Below are 15,328 nucleotides of genomic sequence, written 5' to 3' on the forward strand. Positions count from 1 at the left end.
AGTTGCTGGTTCCTCCTGGAACCTAGTCCACTTCTGAGGGGCATCAGTCTTCAATAAATGTCTTGGATCCGAGGTGGTCTGACTCTGAATTCTTTGAGATGGTGCCACCATGACACACCATGAAACCGCAATACTTCTGTGACAGCCAATGATGATAGGGATCTGAAGTGACATGTACCATTTTCCTGTATTAGATTTTAAGCAGTATGCTAATGATAGCCCCTCAAAAGCGTTCCTCATATTTACCTTTTCATGTTTCTCTTGACTCCTGGGTTTATATTGAAAAGCTTGGGGGTTTTTTTTGCATCAGGAATACTTAAAAGTACTCTTTTGAAGGTCCATGTGTTCTCCCTCCCTATGTCCTACATGACTATAATCGATTTTGATGAGTGAATTGTTCATCAGAGTCTGTCTGATTTCTTTCGGAATTTTGTCTTCCAAACTCTCTACTCTTTTAACGTATTTTCTAAATGTAATTGCTATCTTGATTGTGGCACCTTGATGCTCAAATTCTTTCTTTCTGCCTCCTTGCACTTTTTCCTTTCTTGTGATATATCTGGATTTTGGCTATAACAACTGTCATAATTCATAATTTGGTTTGGTTTTTTTTTTCAGAAGGTGCTCAGTGGATTCTTCTATTTTCCTTTTCCTTTTGGGTTCTAGAAATCTGCACAGTTTTTATCATGTATTGAAGTAAATGTATCTATTTATTGAATGTCGAAACCCCTTAAGGGGTAGAGAGTGGGGAAGGAGTCCTTGGCTTTCAGGCAATCCAATGATTTTAAAATTATCTTTCTCCAAATATTTTACCCATCAGTTGTTTCTGACATGAGATACCTTTCATTTTTCTTCTATTCTTCCATGTTTTGGCTTTTCTTTAATATTTCTTGCCACATGAGGTCACTGACTTTTCTTTTGGTTCATTTTATTTTTTTAGGGTTTCTGTTGGCTGACGAAGTATCTTTTGTTTACTTTTTTACTTCTTGTGCCAAGCTGTTGTTTCTATTTCCAATTATTTTTTCCAAAGGTCTCATTTCTTTTCCAAAATTTCCCTCCAGTGCTTTCATACAACATATAAAAACAATTTAGGGTCTGCTTTATCATCTTTGGCTTCATACTTTGCAAGAACTGTGGTTTAGTTTGTGCACAAGTTGTTCTTTGCTTTGTGGCTTTGCTTGTAAGTGCCTTGAAGTAATTTTCTTCTTCTGGGTTTAAGTCTTGAACATTCCTGTCATCATATTTGCCCTAGTGCCCAGATTCAGGCACTGTGTGTTGATGGTATCCTGGTTTGACTCAGTAGCAGCTTTATTTCCTAATGCTAACCTGACCCCCTGCCGTCTTTTGCTTGGATTTTTAGTGATTTAGATTTAGAAGCTTCTATCCTTTAGTTTTTCTAGTCCTTTGTTGGAATAATTGAATGAGGAGAGTGGCCTGTACATCTCTTCCTGTTTTGGTGGTCCTCTATCCTCAACCTATGTGACCCTTTTACAGCACCTAAAATTAGTGGCTATCTTTTTCAAATGGAATCTCCCTGAGATTTCATGGCAATGTTCCGTCCCTCCACATATCTGATCTCTCCTCAGTTTCCTTTGCTTATCATCCATAATGTGTCTTCCCTTCATGCCTCCCACCCCACTCCCCACCCCTGAAACTGCCTGCGATGTTTTTCTCCAAGGCTCTGTCCTGGGCTCCCTTTCCTGAATGGGATATGGAATGAATTAAGGATAAGCACAATGCCTTGATGTAAACTGAAGCTTAGCTGAGACTGGATAATATTAAGTAGAAGTTAAATCAAGAGAAGACTGTATATTAGGCTAAGGAGTTAAGGCATAAGGTAATCCAGAAGGTGAATCCACAACAAAACTGGTTTTCAAGACTTTACCAAATGCAGGCTTTCCTCCCAAGACTGACTTATCTGCATTGCGGTCTGCACCTCCCTATAAACACAAGAGATTTGATTGGTGATGTATGTTATTATCTTCTTCATAAAAAAAAAAATGCCCATCATAACACTTCAAAGTGCTATACTCACCTTTCACGTACAGTTTCTCTGTTTATCAAATCCATTGCTTCTTCCTGAAAAAAAATTAATCAAATTTAACCCATTATAGTCTCACAACATTTTATTTAATTTCAGTAAGTCCTAATCTTTATTTCCTGTAGTACAAAGAGGCAAATGCATCTTTAAAATCTCTGAACGAATGAAACTTAAAACATATCATAATTTTATCTGCAAAAGGCATAATAACAAAGATGTAATATATATTTCAACACACAAAAAAATTTGAGAATTCCTCAGGGAGCAGAAATTTCAATGCTAAAATAAAAATAAGTTAACTATTAATGAACAGTTTTTCTACACATCATGCTATGAAATATTGAACATGTTCACAGAGCCCTTTAACTGTGTTTACGCTACAGACTCTTAAGAACCAAGTAATTCTTCGTGTGCTCTTTCTCTCTCTCATACTTATCCATCATTATTAACATACATAAAAGCACTTAATAAGTGCTTTTTCATTCATTCATTCACTCACTCACTCATTCAATTATTCATGCATGCATCCAACTAAATGCAGGACAGCAACAGCAACCAGCATAGGAAAGCCAGAAGAAATGAAATGTCAATAAATTGTAATCCTTTCCTCAAGATGACAGAGTATATGGAAACTGAACAGGCCAGCCCTCACCTAATTACTTTTTTCTCCTCTAACAGGGATAATAACAATCCCTCAGATATTGGAATGGGCCAGGGAAGCCTAGAGCCTGAGGTTACATGAAACATGTACTAGTTGTGTGAGCCTGGGCAAGTCACTTAACCTGTTTTTAGTCTCCTCAATTCTAAAATGGGGATAATAATAGCATCTGCTCACTGCTGTTGTGACTGGCACGGAGAAGGTACTATAAAAATGCTTATTCTCTTTCCTGCCTCCCCTCCCCAAATGTGCTAGGGCAGGGAGACTGAAGTCCAGAGAAGGTTCTAGTGAAGAACTCTGGAACCTGAAGCTGTATTATTCTGTAAAAGAACTTGGGTTTTCCCCTACTGATCAGAAAGGGAAGGCAAAGAACAGGTGCACCTTGGTTCAGGACTTTACAGCACCTCTGCCAAGGCTGTTGTGCTCACGCTAATCCTGGCAGAGGCCACTGACCATACAGTACAGAATAATAACTTACTATGTGCCAGACATTGTGATAAATGCTTTACAATGGTTATGTCACTTGATCCTTGCAGGTATACCTTGGGAGGTAGAAGTGTGTGTGGGAGAAGACAGGTTATGAGGACTTTGGAGGTGAAACAGAAGATTTCACACTTTATCTCAGAGGTGATAAGGAGCCACTGGAGTTTATGCTGGCAAGTGGGAGGAAATGACACGGACAGAAGTATACTCTAGGAAGATCATTTTGACAACTGAGTGGAGGATGCACTTGAGAGAACTGTAGCAGGCAGAACAACCAGCGGGCTCCTGTGAAAGTTCAGGCATAAGAAAATGAGGGCCTGTGTTGAGGTGGTGCAGGTATCAGGAGAGAAGAAGGCAGATGTGAGAGACAAAGGCAAAATCCAAAGGTCTTGGGTATGGTGGGGTGAGCGACTAAGGAATCGAGGATGATTCCTAATATGTGAGCCTGGGTGATGGTGGTGCTCTTAACAGTAATGGAGAAGTTTGGAAATGGGATAAGAGACCGTGGAATATGATTGATATTCCAAAAGTCAAGAGACGGTTTACGACCAAGAATAGCAAAACAGTATAATCTTACTGGGTGGGGGGTGGGAAGTGGACGGGTCGGTAAGGAAGGGAATTAATAAAATAGAGCACGTCTAAAAATTGTTGATAAAAAGATGAAAGGTAAGCAGAAACTTTGAAATAAACATACAAGACCCCAAACAGCAAAAAGCAAATAAAACCGAGCATTTAAAAGTGACTATGTAGAAAGTGAAGTATTTACAGTCTAATGGGGAAATGTCCCCTCAGGGTCATTGAGGAGAAGCAGCAGGTGGTGGAAAATCAAAAGAGATCAGTGTCAAGAAGCCCTCAAGGAGACAGCATGCAGGAAAAGAAAGGGATCTACAATGTCAAAGGCTGTAGGGAGGTCAAAAACAGATGGAGATTGAGAAAAAGTTCATTAACTTCAGCTAACTTTAGAAAAAACTTAGAGCTGAATGATGAGGTGGGAAGCCAGACTTAAAAGACTGTAAGCTCCTTGAGAATGGGAACTGTTTTTCCTGTTCCTTGCAGATCCTACCAGTTACCCAGTATGGCTAGTGATAGCTTGGATTTCTTCCTTTCCAGACTGTTCACTCATATCACTTGCTTATTTATTAGGGGAAATGACTCTTCTCATGAATTAAGGATTAGTTCTTTATGTATCTTCAAACAACAACTTTATAACACAATGACTTTACCCCCTGGTAAACTTTTTATAATTCAATTTTATTTAATTTTCATTTCTCAGCAGGCATTCATCAGTTCTCCATGTTGAGTTGGACAGCAAGTTTTACTCTGAATCCCCTAGAATTGTGGTTGGTTGTACTGATCAGAACGATTATTTAAGTCTTTCAAGGCTGATTATTTTACATATTGTTATCACATAATTGTTCTCCTATTTCTGCTCACTTTAATGTGCATTAGCTTACACAAGTCCTCCACAGTGTCTATGAAACTATTCCCTGATTAATTTCTTGTATTATAATATATATACGATATAATATAATACTAAAAATTTCTTACAGTATAATAACAATAACTTATTCAACTACTGTCCAATTGATGGAGACCTGACAATTTCCAATTCTTCGTATCCACACATGTGTCTTTCTTCTCCTTTCTTTGACAATTTTGGGGACGATTGTCCTGAGTTGTACGTTTAGATCCTGGTTGATACATCTCGTATGATCTTTATTGTGGCTTCTCTGTCACTGAATCCTTTCTTTCAGGTTGCTTGAAGGATTTTCTTTTCCTTCATCTTGGAGTCCTGCATTTTGGCTATACTATCCTTAGGAGTCTTCTTTTGTGCTTTTTTTCTGGAGACAACTAACTGGTGGTATTCCCTGGTTCTAAACTATCTAAGTGTTTTCTTGTAGGATTTCTCAGAATAGGAGACTTTCTCTTATTCTTGCTCTTATTGTCAGGTGGTCCAATTATCCTTAAATCATCTCTCTTTGATCTTTTTTCCAGGATAGTTGTTTTTCCTATTAACTATTTCACACACATCTTTTTCAGACTCAACTTTCTTTTATTTCCTGGTAGCTCATGAAATTATTAGCTTTCATTTGGCCAATTGTAATTTTGTATGGCTTACCTTTCTTCAGCACAGTTTTGTACCTCTTTTTGAAAGCTGTTACTCCTCTATTCATAAATACTTTAGTTCTTTTACGTTTTTTCCCCTCCACTGCTCCCATTTGGTTTGTAGAACTTTTTTTTTTAAGTCTTTAGAAAAGCAACTTTTCTTTTTAACTCTTCTAGGAATACTTGTTGTACCTGTTAGTCCTAAGCTCTGTGTATCTGAGGAGGGACAACGTCCATCTGACCTGAGTTTCTGTCCTCTTACATCCATCTGCTCCTTTCATAATTTTGACTAAAAGTCTACAAACTTTCAGGGCTCCCAAAGAGTGAGCAAGGATGAGGTCTGCTCACTGTCCTCCTGGTCTGGGCTTGGCCTAGTAGAGGACTACTGGATTCTATTGGGCTATTAGGGAGGTTGTAGGACTCAGAGCAACCAAAATGCTAGCTCCACTTTGGTCTGGGACTCCTATTTTGATTATTCCGCTGCAAGTTTCCATGCTGAGTTCAAAGATGAGACTTGGTTGGTACTCTGTTCCTGGTATCAGAGTCACATGGCTGTTGTTTGTTTTTGGTATTTGTTTCCTGCTGAGGACTCAAGTCAGGGACAGTTCCAGGCACCCTGGATCTGGTGATCTGGGAAGAGGACAAACGAGTTGCTAGATGGTACCTGTTTCTGAACACTGTGCTTTTCAGGGACCCCTTGGCACCTCTTTCAGCCTTGGCACTTCCTGCCCCAATGTCATGTCTTGGCCCTCTATCACTTGGTGACAGAATCTCTCAAGGCTCCATTCCTAGTGTAGGTATTTCCTTAAACCACCTTAGGCTGGAAAAATAATTCACTATGACTTTTTCCTTGCCTCTTCTCATCAGAATTTGATCTTTTGCATTTCCTAAGTGTGTTGGTGAAGTGTTCCTGCCCATCATCTTAAGTCCCTCCTTTCCTGTTTCCCCTCACTTTAACTGAGAGTTATTTTTAAAATCAGATGTAATCACAATTATCCACTTCACATTTCATGATTCTTCCCATGACATATTTTATTATGCACCCCTATCTAGAGCTGCTAAAAGTAATTTCTCCCCTAGACGTCTGGTTTCTTTATGATGCGATCTTTTATATCTAGTTATGTATCTATTTTAGGGTCATTTTGATATGTTGTCTGAAGTTTTGAACAACACTCAATTTCTCCTAGATTGCGTTTTGATTTTCATGGCAGATTTACTGAATAACTGCCATTCAGGGGTTAACAAAGTCTGAGCCACAAGGTTTGTTTCCTTCTGTACTTTGTATATATAATCAATTCCACTGACTGATCAATTGTTTTAGACAATACCAAATACCTTTTAGGATCAATATTTAGGACCACTCTGGTAATTCTGCCTCCCTTCTCTGGCTTGGTTGTTTTTGTTTTGGTTTGGTTTGGGTTTTTTTTTTTTTTTGGTTTTTTTTGTGTGTGTGTGTGATCATTTCCTTGGAGAATCCTAACCTCTGGTTCCTCCAAGTGAATTTTATCCATTTCTTTAGATCTATAAAGTAACTGAATGATAGTTTCATTAGATTACAATTCCATGTGTAAGTCACTTTAGGAAATATTATACTTTTGCTACTTATTAGGAATATTGCTCCAATTTCTTAGGTCTACTTAACTTAATATTTTACATTTTATATTTTTTATGCTTGGTAGTTAATATAAATGAATATTGTCTGTCTGCTGGGTTATACTGAATATGTATAGGAGTGCTGATGATTTATGTACATGTACTTACTAACTTGCTTAAGGCCTCCCAAGAGCTCTCTAAGTAAACTGTCATATCATCTTTAAAAGCAGCAGTTTTTTGTTTCTTCCGCCCCCACAAATTAAGCAGTACATCAGATAAAACTGGTGATAAAAGACATCCTTGCTTAGCCTGCAGATCTTACCTCTCAGAATTTATGGACATAAACTTCTTGGGCATAAACTATCTCCATTCCACATAAACTTGGTTCTTGGCTTTAGAGTCTTAACAGCTACTATGTTAATCAAAAATTCATTTATTCCTTTTCTTAAAAAAAACTATTAAAACAAAACAAAGTGCTCTGGTTTTTGCAAAGATTTTTGGAATATGAAATATTTATATAATCATATGATTTTTATTTTCATTGATACAACTGATTATATCATTGCTATTTAAATGTGTTCTCCTATTTAAATTTTTCCATTACTGGAAACTCTTCTTGCCTGCTATAAACCCAGACTGGTCACAATATATAACTGCTGTGATATGCTCTTGTAGGGTCTTTGCTAATACTTTATTTAAAACCTTTGCCACAATCTTAATTGGGGATATTTGTTTATAGTTTTATTTTTCCATTGTCTCTCTTCATAGTTTAGGTATCAAGTTGCATTTGCACTAAAGAAGGGCCTTGGTAGGAAAAGTTCCATGTAATACTGTAATTCATTGTTTTATTTTAATATTCACTATAATTTGCTTATAACGTCTTCTGGTCGCAGATTTTTCCTTTGCAGTTAATTTGCTTGTTTTATTTTTCTGAGATCATGCTATTTAAATTCTAAATTTCTCATTCTGCTTATACGTTCATTTTATATTTTTTGATCCCTTTTGTGAGATTACACTTTAACACTAAAGATTAAATGTTTAATAAAAGCATTTACAGATTAAATATCAAAGTGTTAACTATAATGAGAAGGAGTACATCAGCAGTTGGGGGCAAGGAAGAAGATCTACCACCTCCAGAGGTAAACCATGCCACTTTGGACAGCTCTAAGGTTTAAGAAGTTTTTCCTAATTAAAAAAACAAAACAAAACAACTAGTGATGGAGTGAAGAGACCTAAATTCAGGAAAATCTGAGTTCAAATCCAACTTCTGACTCTAGCTGTGTGACTCTGAGCACACAATAGGACCTCCCTCAGAAGGTTTTTGTGAGGATCAAATGAGAGAATATTCATAAAAGCCCTTAGCATTTTATGAATGATTATTCCCTTTCCCCTTTTCCTAACATCAAGCCATCTGCTTCTTGTTCTTCCAAAATAGCCCTTCAGACACCTGAAGACACCTTCCATATCCCCCTAGTCTTTTCTCCAAGTTAAACATTTTCAGATTCTGTCCTTCTCTGGACACTTTCTAGCTGATCAATCGCTTTCTCGTAGCATAGTGCCTAAAATCAAAAAATAATACTCTAGTCTGTTAAGGACATAACACTGTGTTATTATCACCTCCATATTCCTAGAAGATAGGTGCTATTTTAAGTTGCTGACACATTGTGAGTATGCAGTTCATTTTAATTTCTAGATCTTCTTTACAACTGCTGTCTGTCTATGCTGTCTACTTTTTTGTATCCAAATTCAAAACTCTATAATCAGTCCTACTGAATTTCCCTAATGCTGGATCTGGTCTGTTAGTTTTGTTTCATCTATAAATTTGATGAACATACCAACTATGCTATGAGGTAAGTGTATGACAAAAAAGTGAAACAGCAAAGAACCAGCTAACGATTACTTGGCTGTAATTACACAGACTCTTTCTGCCATATTGATAGTAAACTACTAACAAGTACTCTGAATTCAGCGAGCCAATCAGTTTAGAATCCATTTAATCCATGTATTTCCATCTTCTCCAGAAGCAGAGTAAGAGTAATAATGAAAGTTAGCATTTATATAGCACTTTTAAGTGGTATGTGTGTGTGTGTGCATGTGCGTGCGTGCGTGCGTGCGTGCGTGTGTGTGTACACACATTAAAAAAAATCTCATTTGGTCATCACAACTCTGTGGTAGGTGCTATTATTATCCACATTTTACAGATGAGCAAATTAAGGGTGAGAGGTTAAGTGATGTGTCCGCTAGGCTCACACAGCTAAGTAAATGTCTGACTACAAGCCCAGGACTCTTAACTCATTAGTTTTCTTCCTGTTCCTTCTCAGTCTCTATTCCTGGATCCTCAGCTAGATCATACACTCTAATCAACCCTCAAGCCCTCTTTTTATTTTCTCAACCAAAATGCTAGGGAAAAAAAGATACTTATATTTGCAGACTCACCTGCTCAAACCTTTGCAGTCTGGCTTTGGACTTCATTATAAGCCTATGGAAATTGCCCTCTCCAAAGCTACCAATAATCTTTTACTTGCCAAATTTGACTCTCTATTGGTTAAATGAGATATTATTTATTTAAGGCTCAGCACAGTGCTTGGCACACAAATACCATATATTTATGTCCTTCTTCCCCCTTCTTTGTTTCAGATGTCTGACCAAACTTTTGAAGCCTCCTATGCTAGCTCATCTTTCACATCATATACCCTAACCAGATATTTCCTAAGGCTGTGTCTTTAAGGCACCTTCTTTTCTCCATTTATACACTTTCTTGCCAACCTTATCAGCTCTCAAATTTTTAATGATTCATTTGATGCAGATGACTCATAAATCTATATATCCTTCCTTGGTCCTTCTTTGAAATTTCAGTATCACATCCTCCCTTGCTTAAAGGGACCTTCACATCTGGTGTCCTAAAGCATTTTAGAATGAACATATTTAAAATTGAATTCATCAACTTTTCCTTAAAATCTCAACATTTTTTCCCCTTACCTTTCTATTTCTATCAAAAAACATCACCATTATTCCTGTCTCCTAGGTTCAAAGCCTTATTCTTGTCCTCAGTTTCCTTACCCTTCGTCTCACATATTCAGTCATTTGACAAGTGACGTTTTCTGCTTCTACGTTATCCCTTCAACTCCTTTTCCATGTCTACCACCTCAGTTCAGGCCCACATTACTTCTTGTTTTGATTATTGCAACAGCCTGCTAGTTGGCCTATGTCTGCAGTTTCTCTCTACTTACACTCATCCTTCAAGACGTGGAGCCAAAGTGATTTTCCAAAGACATCGATGTCACTGCGCAATCAATTCCATTAGTCACTTAATCCTATTTGCCTCATTTTCCCCATCCGGAAAATGAGCTAGAAAAGGAATGGCAAACCATTCCAGTATCTTTGCAAGACTGAACAATATACATACAAGCACAAACTTTGAAAGACTTTCACAGTTTCACTACAGTCTATCTTTAGACTCTTCCTATCTTCTACATTCAAACAAAACTGGCCTTTTATCTTTTTCCTACATGACACATCACTTCACATTAACAAGTCCTTGCATTAGCTCTCACTGATTCCACTTTCTTCGCACCTTTACCTCATAGTTTCACTTTCTTGGGTCCTGAAAGAGCTCACACATGTTATTGCTGAACCTTGGTCAATGGTATTTGAGATAGTGATTAAAAAGAGATTGGAGAAGGGCAATGTTTTTCAGAGGAAGAAACCAAAAAAAGTATAGAAACTATTAAAATAGTGAGTTCTGCGTTGGACATGTTGAGTTTAAGATGTCTTCATCATAAAATTCAATATGTCTCAATAGCAGTAGGATATGAGAGATAGGAGGTCAGCAGAAAGACATGTCCTGAAAACCTGAAGAAGGGATGGTATGAAACTTAGAGAGAGGTGAAATTCAATCTGGAAGTTGAATTTGAACTCAGGTCTTTCTGATATCCAGAGTACCAAGGAGAAGAGGGTGATCAACACTGGCCAAAGCAACAGGGAGGTCTGGAAGGATTGAGAAAACATCATTAGATTTAGCAACTAAGAGATAATTGGGAACCTTTGAGAGAACAATTTTAGTGGAAGGATGAGGTTAGATGCCAGGGATTAAGAAGAGAATGAGAAGAGAGAGTAAGAAAACATATCTACTATAGATGACTGCTTTAAGTAGCTTAGCCACAAAAGACTGGAGAGAAATGAGATGATACATCTCCTATCAATCAGGTGCCTTTTTCACTCAGTCGATCCCTGTCTCCTGTGACGAGGTTGTCTTCCTCCTTACCCAGGATCACCTCCTACCTGGATTACTGCAGTATATTGTCTGCAGATGGGTCTACCTGTTTCAAGTCTCCCACCATGCAATTCATTCTCCACTTAGTCACCAAAGTGTTTGTTTTTTCTAAAGTGAAGTTCTGACTATGTCAGCCTCCACTTGGCCCACTCCCATTCTATAAATACCAATGTCTCACTATCACTTTTAGGTCCAAATGTGAAATCCTTTTTGATATTAAAAACCCATCATGAGCTCCCTCCTTACACCCTCTCTCAGTTCCCATACTCTTTCCTCTATTGGATCTTCTCCTCCCCCTCTCCCCGGCACTTGACACTCTTCTCATTTCTTATCCTAACCATCATTCTGCTTTCTTAAGGGGTTCTTAAAGGGCTCATTCAGTGTCAGTCCTGTTAACTGTGGATAATGCTGAAGGGTCTGTTCTGTAAGGCTTTCCCCCTTTATATCATCTTATTTGGTGAACTACCTGACAAGAATATTTATTATCCTGTACTTTCTCCTCTTAGGGACTAATTCTATGGGAAGATCCTGGAACCTATTGTTTAATAAGAGGTAACATTCAAACGTGTCAGTTACTGTACCAAGGACTTTTCAATTAATACTGCATTTGATCCTGATTCAGGTGGGAGCTGTTTTCATCCATGTCTTACAGATGAGAAAAATGAGGTAGGCAATGCCCACAGTTAGATATCTGGTAAGTGTCTGAAGATTTAAATTTGTATTCCTGTCTCCAGACCTGGTGCTTTATCCACCGTGCCACCCTTAATTCCCCCAGGGAGCGGAGCCAACAAAAGATCAAGCTGAGACATTTTTCCAGCCTAAACAATGGAGGAGACTGGCAGAAAGGTCCCAGTTGTGGGCTTTGCAGGTGGCTGTAACAGCGGCAGTGGCAGGACCTTTGAGAACTCTTAGCCCAGAGACAGTAAAGGGAGTCAGAAAATTAATCTGAAAGGGACCAAAAGGGACCCTTCACTGACACTTGGTGCAGGAGCAGTGCACTCTATCGCCCATATGCAGTTCTGGGTTGGTTGTCATTGGTCACAAGAAAGGAGGGGCCTTGGTCACAGTTCCAAGGTCATGAGGAGTACTAGTACTTGTGGCTAGAATAGGATAAAAAAAAAGCAGCATGAAAAAGCCTGAAGATTGGAACAGTGCCTCCCCACCCCCAAGGGAGCAGAGCACAGTAAAGTTAAAGACAAAAAATAGGGAAAGAAAAATGAGCAAACAACAATGGCAACAAGATCTTGACCATACAAAGTTACTATAATGTGAAGGAAGACCAAGACATAAACTCAGAAGAAGATAATAGTGTGAAAGCAGCTACAAGCAAAACTTGATAGAAAAATGCACAACATTTTATATGTTGCTTCTCCCATTAGAATGTGGGCCCCTTTAAGGATAGGGACCTTAGGGAGTCCTTTATCTCTAGCATACAGCCCCTGACACATAGATTTAAATGCATGTTTACCTAGTATTTTTAAATGGAACAAAAGAAGGGTGATGTTGACAAAGCTTATGTTAAAATGGAAAAGCATCCTATTCTTCACTTTTAATAAGTTTCACATATATCCAATATAAAGTAGCTACTATGAGAAAGTTTTGAAAAACTGTTTTTGCTGCAATTAAGTTTATTATTGTTGTTTTTTATGTTTTACATAGGCAGAGAGATAGAATAGAATGTTGGACCTGGAGTTAAGAAGACTTTCCCTCAGTCACTTGTTAGCCAAATGCTGTTGAGCAATTCATTTAACCTCTCCCACAGTTGCTGGGACAATCAAATGAACTACTAAATGAGCTTTGCAAACCTTAAGTCGCTATACAAACACTAGACATTTTTACTTTAAAAGGGAATCCTCCATCCACAACTAAAATTTTATGAATGATTTTACCATGTAATAAATATGTATTTGAGAACCGATTTTCTTAAAAAAAGGATTCCACTCTAAAAATGTCACTGTTCTCTATGCATGTTTTTTAAACTTCATCCCAAACTCTTTCAAATGGAGTCAATAATTTGGAGTTGTTTCAAACCACCCAGAATAAGTTATTTGAAGATGAATCTACTTTGCAAATGTCAATTTTCAAATTATGCTTACTTGTTTGATTTGATGAAGACGACTACTAGAAATACGAACAGGAGACGAAGGCAGCAACTGTAAAGCAATAGGGGAAATTTCAGCTATCACAATACTTAGAAATATTGAAGCAATATTTCCTTAAGATTTAACCTTGTAAATATTACACCTCAGTTGAGAATATTATATGTGGTATGAGCCTCTACTAACGTTCTTTGGTGCATTATTGTGGTTTAGAGGTAATCTGAAACTGGTAGGTCTTGCAAAGCTAAAAAGACTTCAAATACTACATCTTTAACGTATGTTGTCCAACAATCAGCAAACTTAAGTTTTAAAGGATCACCAAGGGCTGACTATCAGTGACTATCACTATCACTATCGGTGACTATCAGAAGTTTATATCCCTAACAACTCATCATTCCATTGCTAGATATCACCTATGTCTATTTAAGATGTGCAAAGATTAACAATCCATGTCAGTAAAATATCCAGGAACATACACTGACACACTGAAGCAGAGACTTGGAACTACTGAGAATGTGTGATTATTTGAAAATACATGCAATTTAAATACACCAATACAGATATACATATATGTGTACACACACACACACACACACACACACACACACACACACACACAACACATGGAATTACTTAGGCCAGACTCATTGCAGATACCACCTATCTTGGCATCTACTCCAGCCAGATGGAATAAATGGCTATTTCCTTCATTCTTCAACAGTTTCTTGTTATCTGACTCTAGCTTCAAGAACCCAGCATCATCAATACTGACCCCCTCCCTGGGCCCCATCCTCCCCATCCCCAATTCCACTGCAGCATTAAGAAAAGACTTGCTGGAAACCCTGTTTTTTGTCTTTAAAAGTGTAAAGAAACAATAGATGCAGAAATGTTATGTAGATTAAAACTGAAAAGGCAAGTAAAGAAAATTTTCATTATTTTGAGAATTATTCCTTCCACTTATGCCTGCCCAACAAGATTAAAATCTGGTAACACTGATCTCAAAGATTGTTTCTGAACCACTCACAGACACTGTAGTCCCAGCATAAAAAGTAACAAATAAAATGAACATGCCATAACTAGAAGAGTGAAATTACTCTAAAATAAAGTTGAAATTTTTTATTAATAATGAAGATATTAAAAAGCAAATTTTTAAACTGCTATTTATATTGGCTCACTGTCATGGATTATCAATGTTACTTATTCTTCTCACCTGAGGAAAAATGCAGTCAAATTAGCAAATTTCAGTCAAAAGAAAAATGCTGCTAAGTGAAAAAGCATTCTTGGTTCCTATTCTGTGTTATTAGACTTCAGTCCATTAGCAGTGGTATCTTAGCAGTGGTAGTTCTTCAAGTTCAGTGGGTCACATTTTTCAAAAAGCTTTCAGCTTGAAGCCTACAATTTGGTTCCATGACTACAAGAAATTTTTCTTTACTTTCTAATGAGATAAAAATACCTTTGTGAACTCATTTCCTAAAAGTTACAGCCAAAGGAGCGACAGAGTCTCTGCCTTATAAGCACAGAGGACTTGTACAAATACCTAAAGAGAGTGGAAGTTTAACAAGATGTTTTGAGAGAGAGAAAAGCAGACTGACAGAGACCGAGAAAAGAAAAAACGAGACGTTCTTCTTCCATGCCTGGAACTCACCTCCTGCTCGTAGGCTTTCCACTCTTGGAGTGGATTCCCCCCAGCCTTCACTACCCCTGATTGCCCTAATTATCTTGATTCTATTCCATATGTGCTTATTATCTACATACTTAGATATGTACATGCATACTCTCCAGATAAAATGTGTTTGTGAACCCACTGCCTAGCACAGTGCATGGTAACCTCATCAATGTTTAAGAAATACTTATTGAATGATCAAGTGGATGAATGACAAGAAGTGATTTTTCAGCTTCTTTGAAGGAGACTAGACGTTGTTAGAGGAGACAGTGAAGAGAGAGTGCATTCTAACATAGAGAAAAGACAGCCTGTGAAAAGATGCAGAAATGCAGATAAATGCTGTTTATAAGGAAGAGCAAGAAGGTCTCTTCAATCATTGCCTATGCTATTACGTTATTTTCTTCATTTCTTTTTA

At 37.7% G+C, this 15,328-nt stretch overlaps 1 protein-coding gene across 4 annotated transcripts in view; it reads right to left on the reverse strand.

Moving 5' to 3' along the window:
• LOC140517012 (P2R1A-PPP2R2A-interacting phosphatase regulator 1-like) overlaps positions 1-15,328 on the reverse strand; it is a 54,076-nt gene that overhangs the window by 19,526 nt on the left and 19,222 nt on the right. For all 4 annotated transcript variants that reach the window (XM_072627848.1, XM_072627849.1, XM_072627851.1 and 1 more), the window contains exons 3-5: positions 13,248-13,304; positions 2,033-2,076; positions 1,883-1,937 (exon numbers count right to left, since the gene is read on the reverse strand). In XM_072627848.1, coding sequence (XP_072483949.1) covers positions 1,883-1,937; positions 2,033-2,076; positions 13,248-13,304 — 156 coding nt within the window. The remainder of the gene's footprint in view (positions 1-1,882; positions 1,938-2,032; positions 2,077-13,247; positions 13,305-15,328) is intronic.

This window comes from Notamacropus eugenii (assembly GCF_028372415.1).
Source record: "Notamacropus eugenii isolate mMacEug1 chromosome Y unlocalized genomic scaffold, mMacEug1.pri_v2 SUPER_Y_unloc_4, whole genome shotgun sequence".
Taxonomy (NCBI): domain Eukaryota; kingdom Metazoa; phylum Chordata; class Mammalia; order Diprotodontia; family Macropodidae; genus Notamacropus; species Notamacropus eugenii.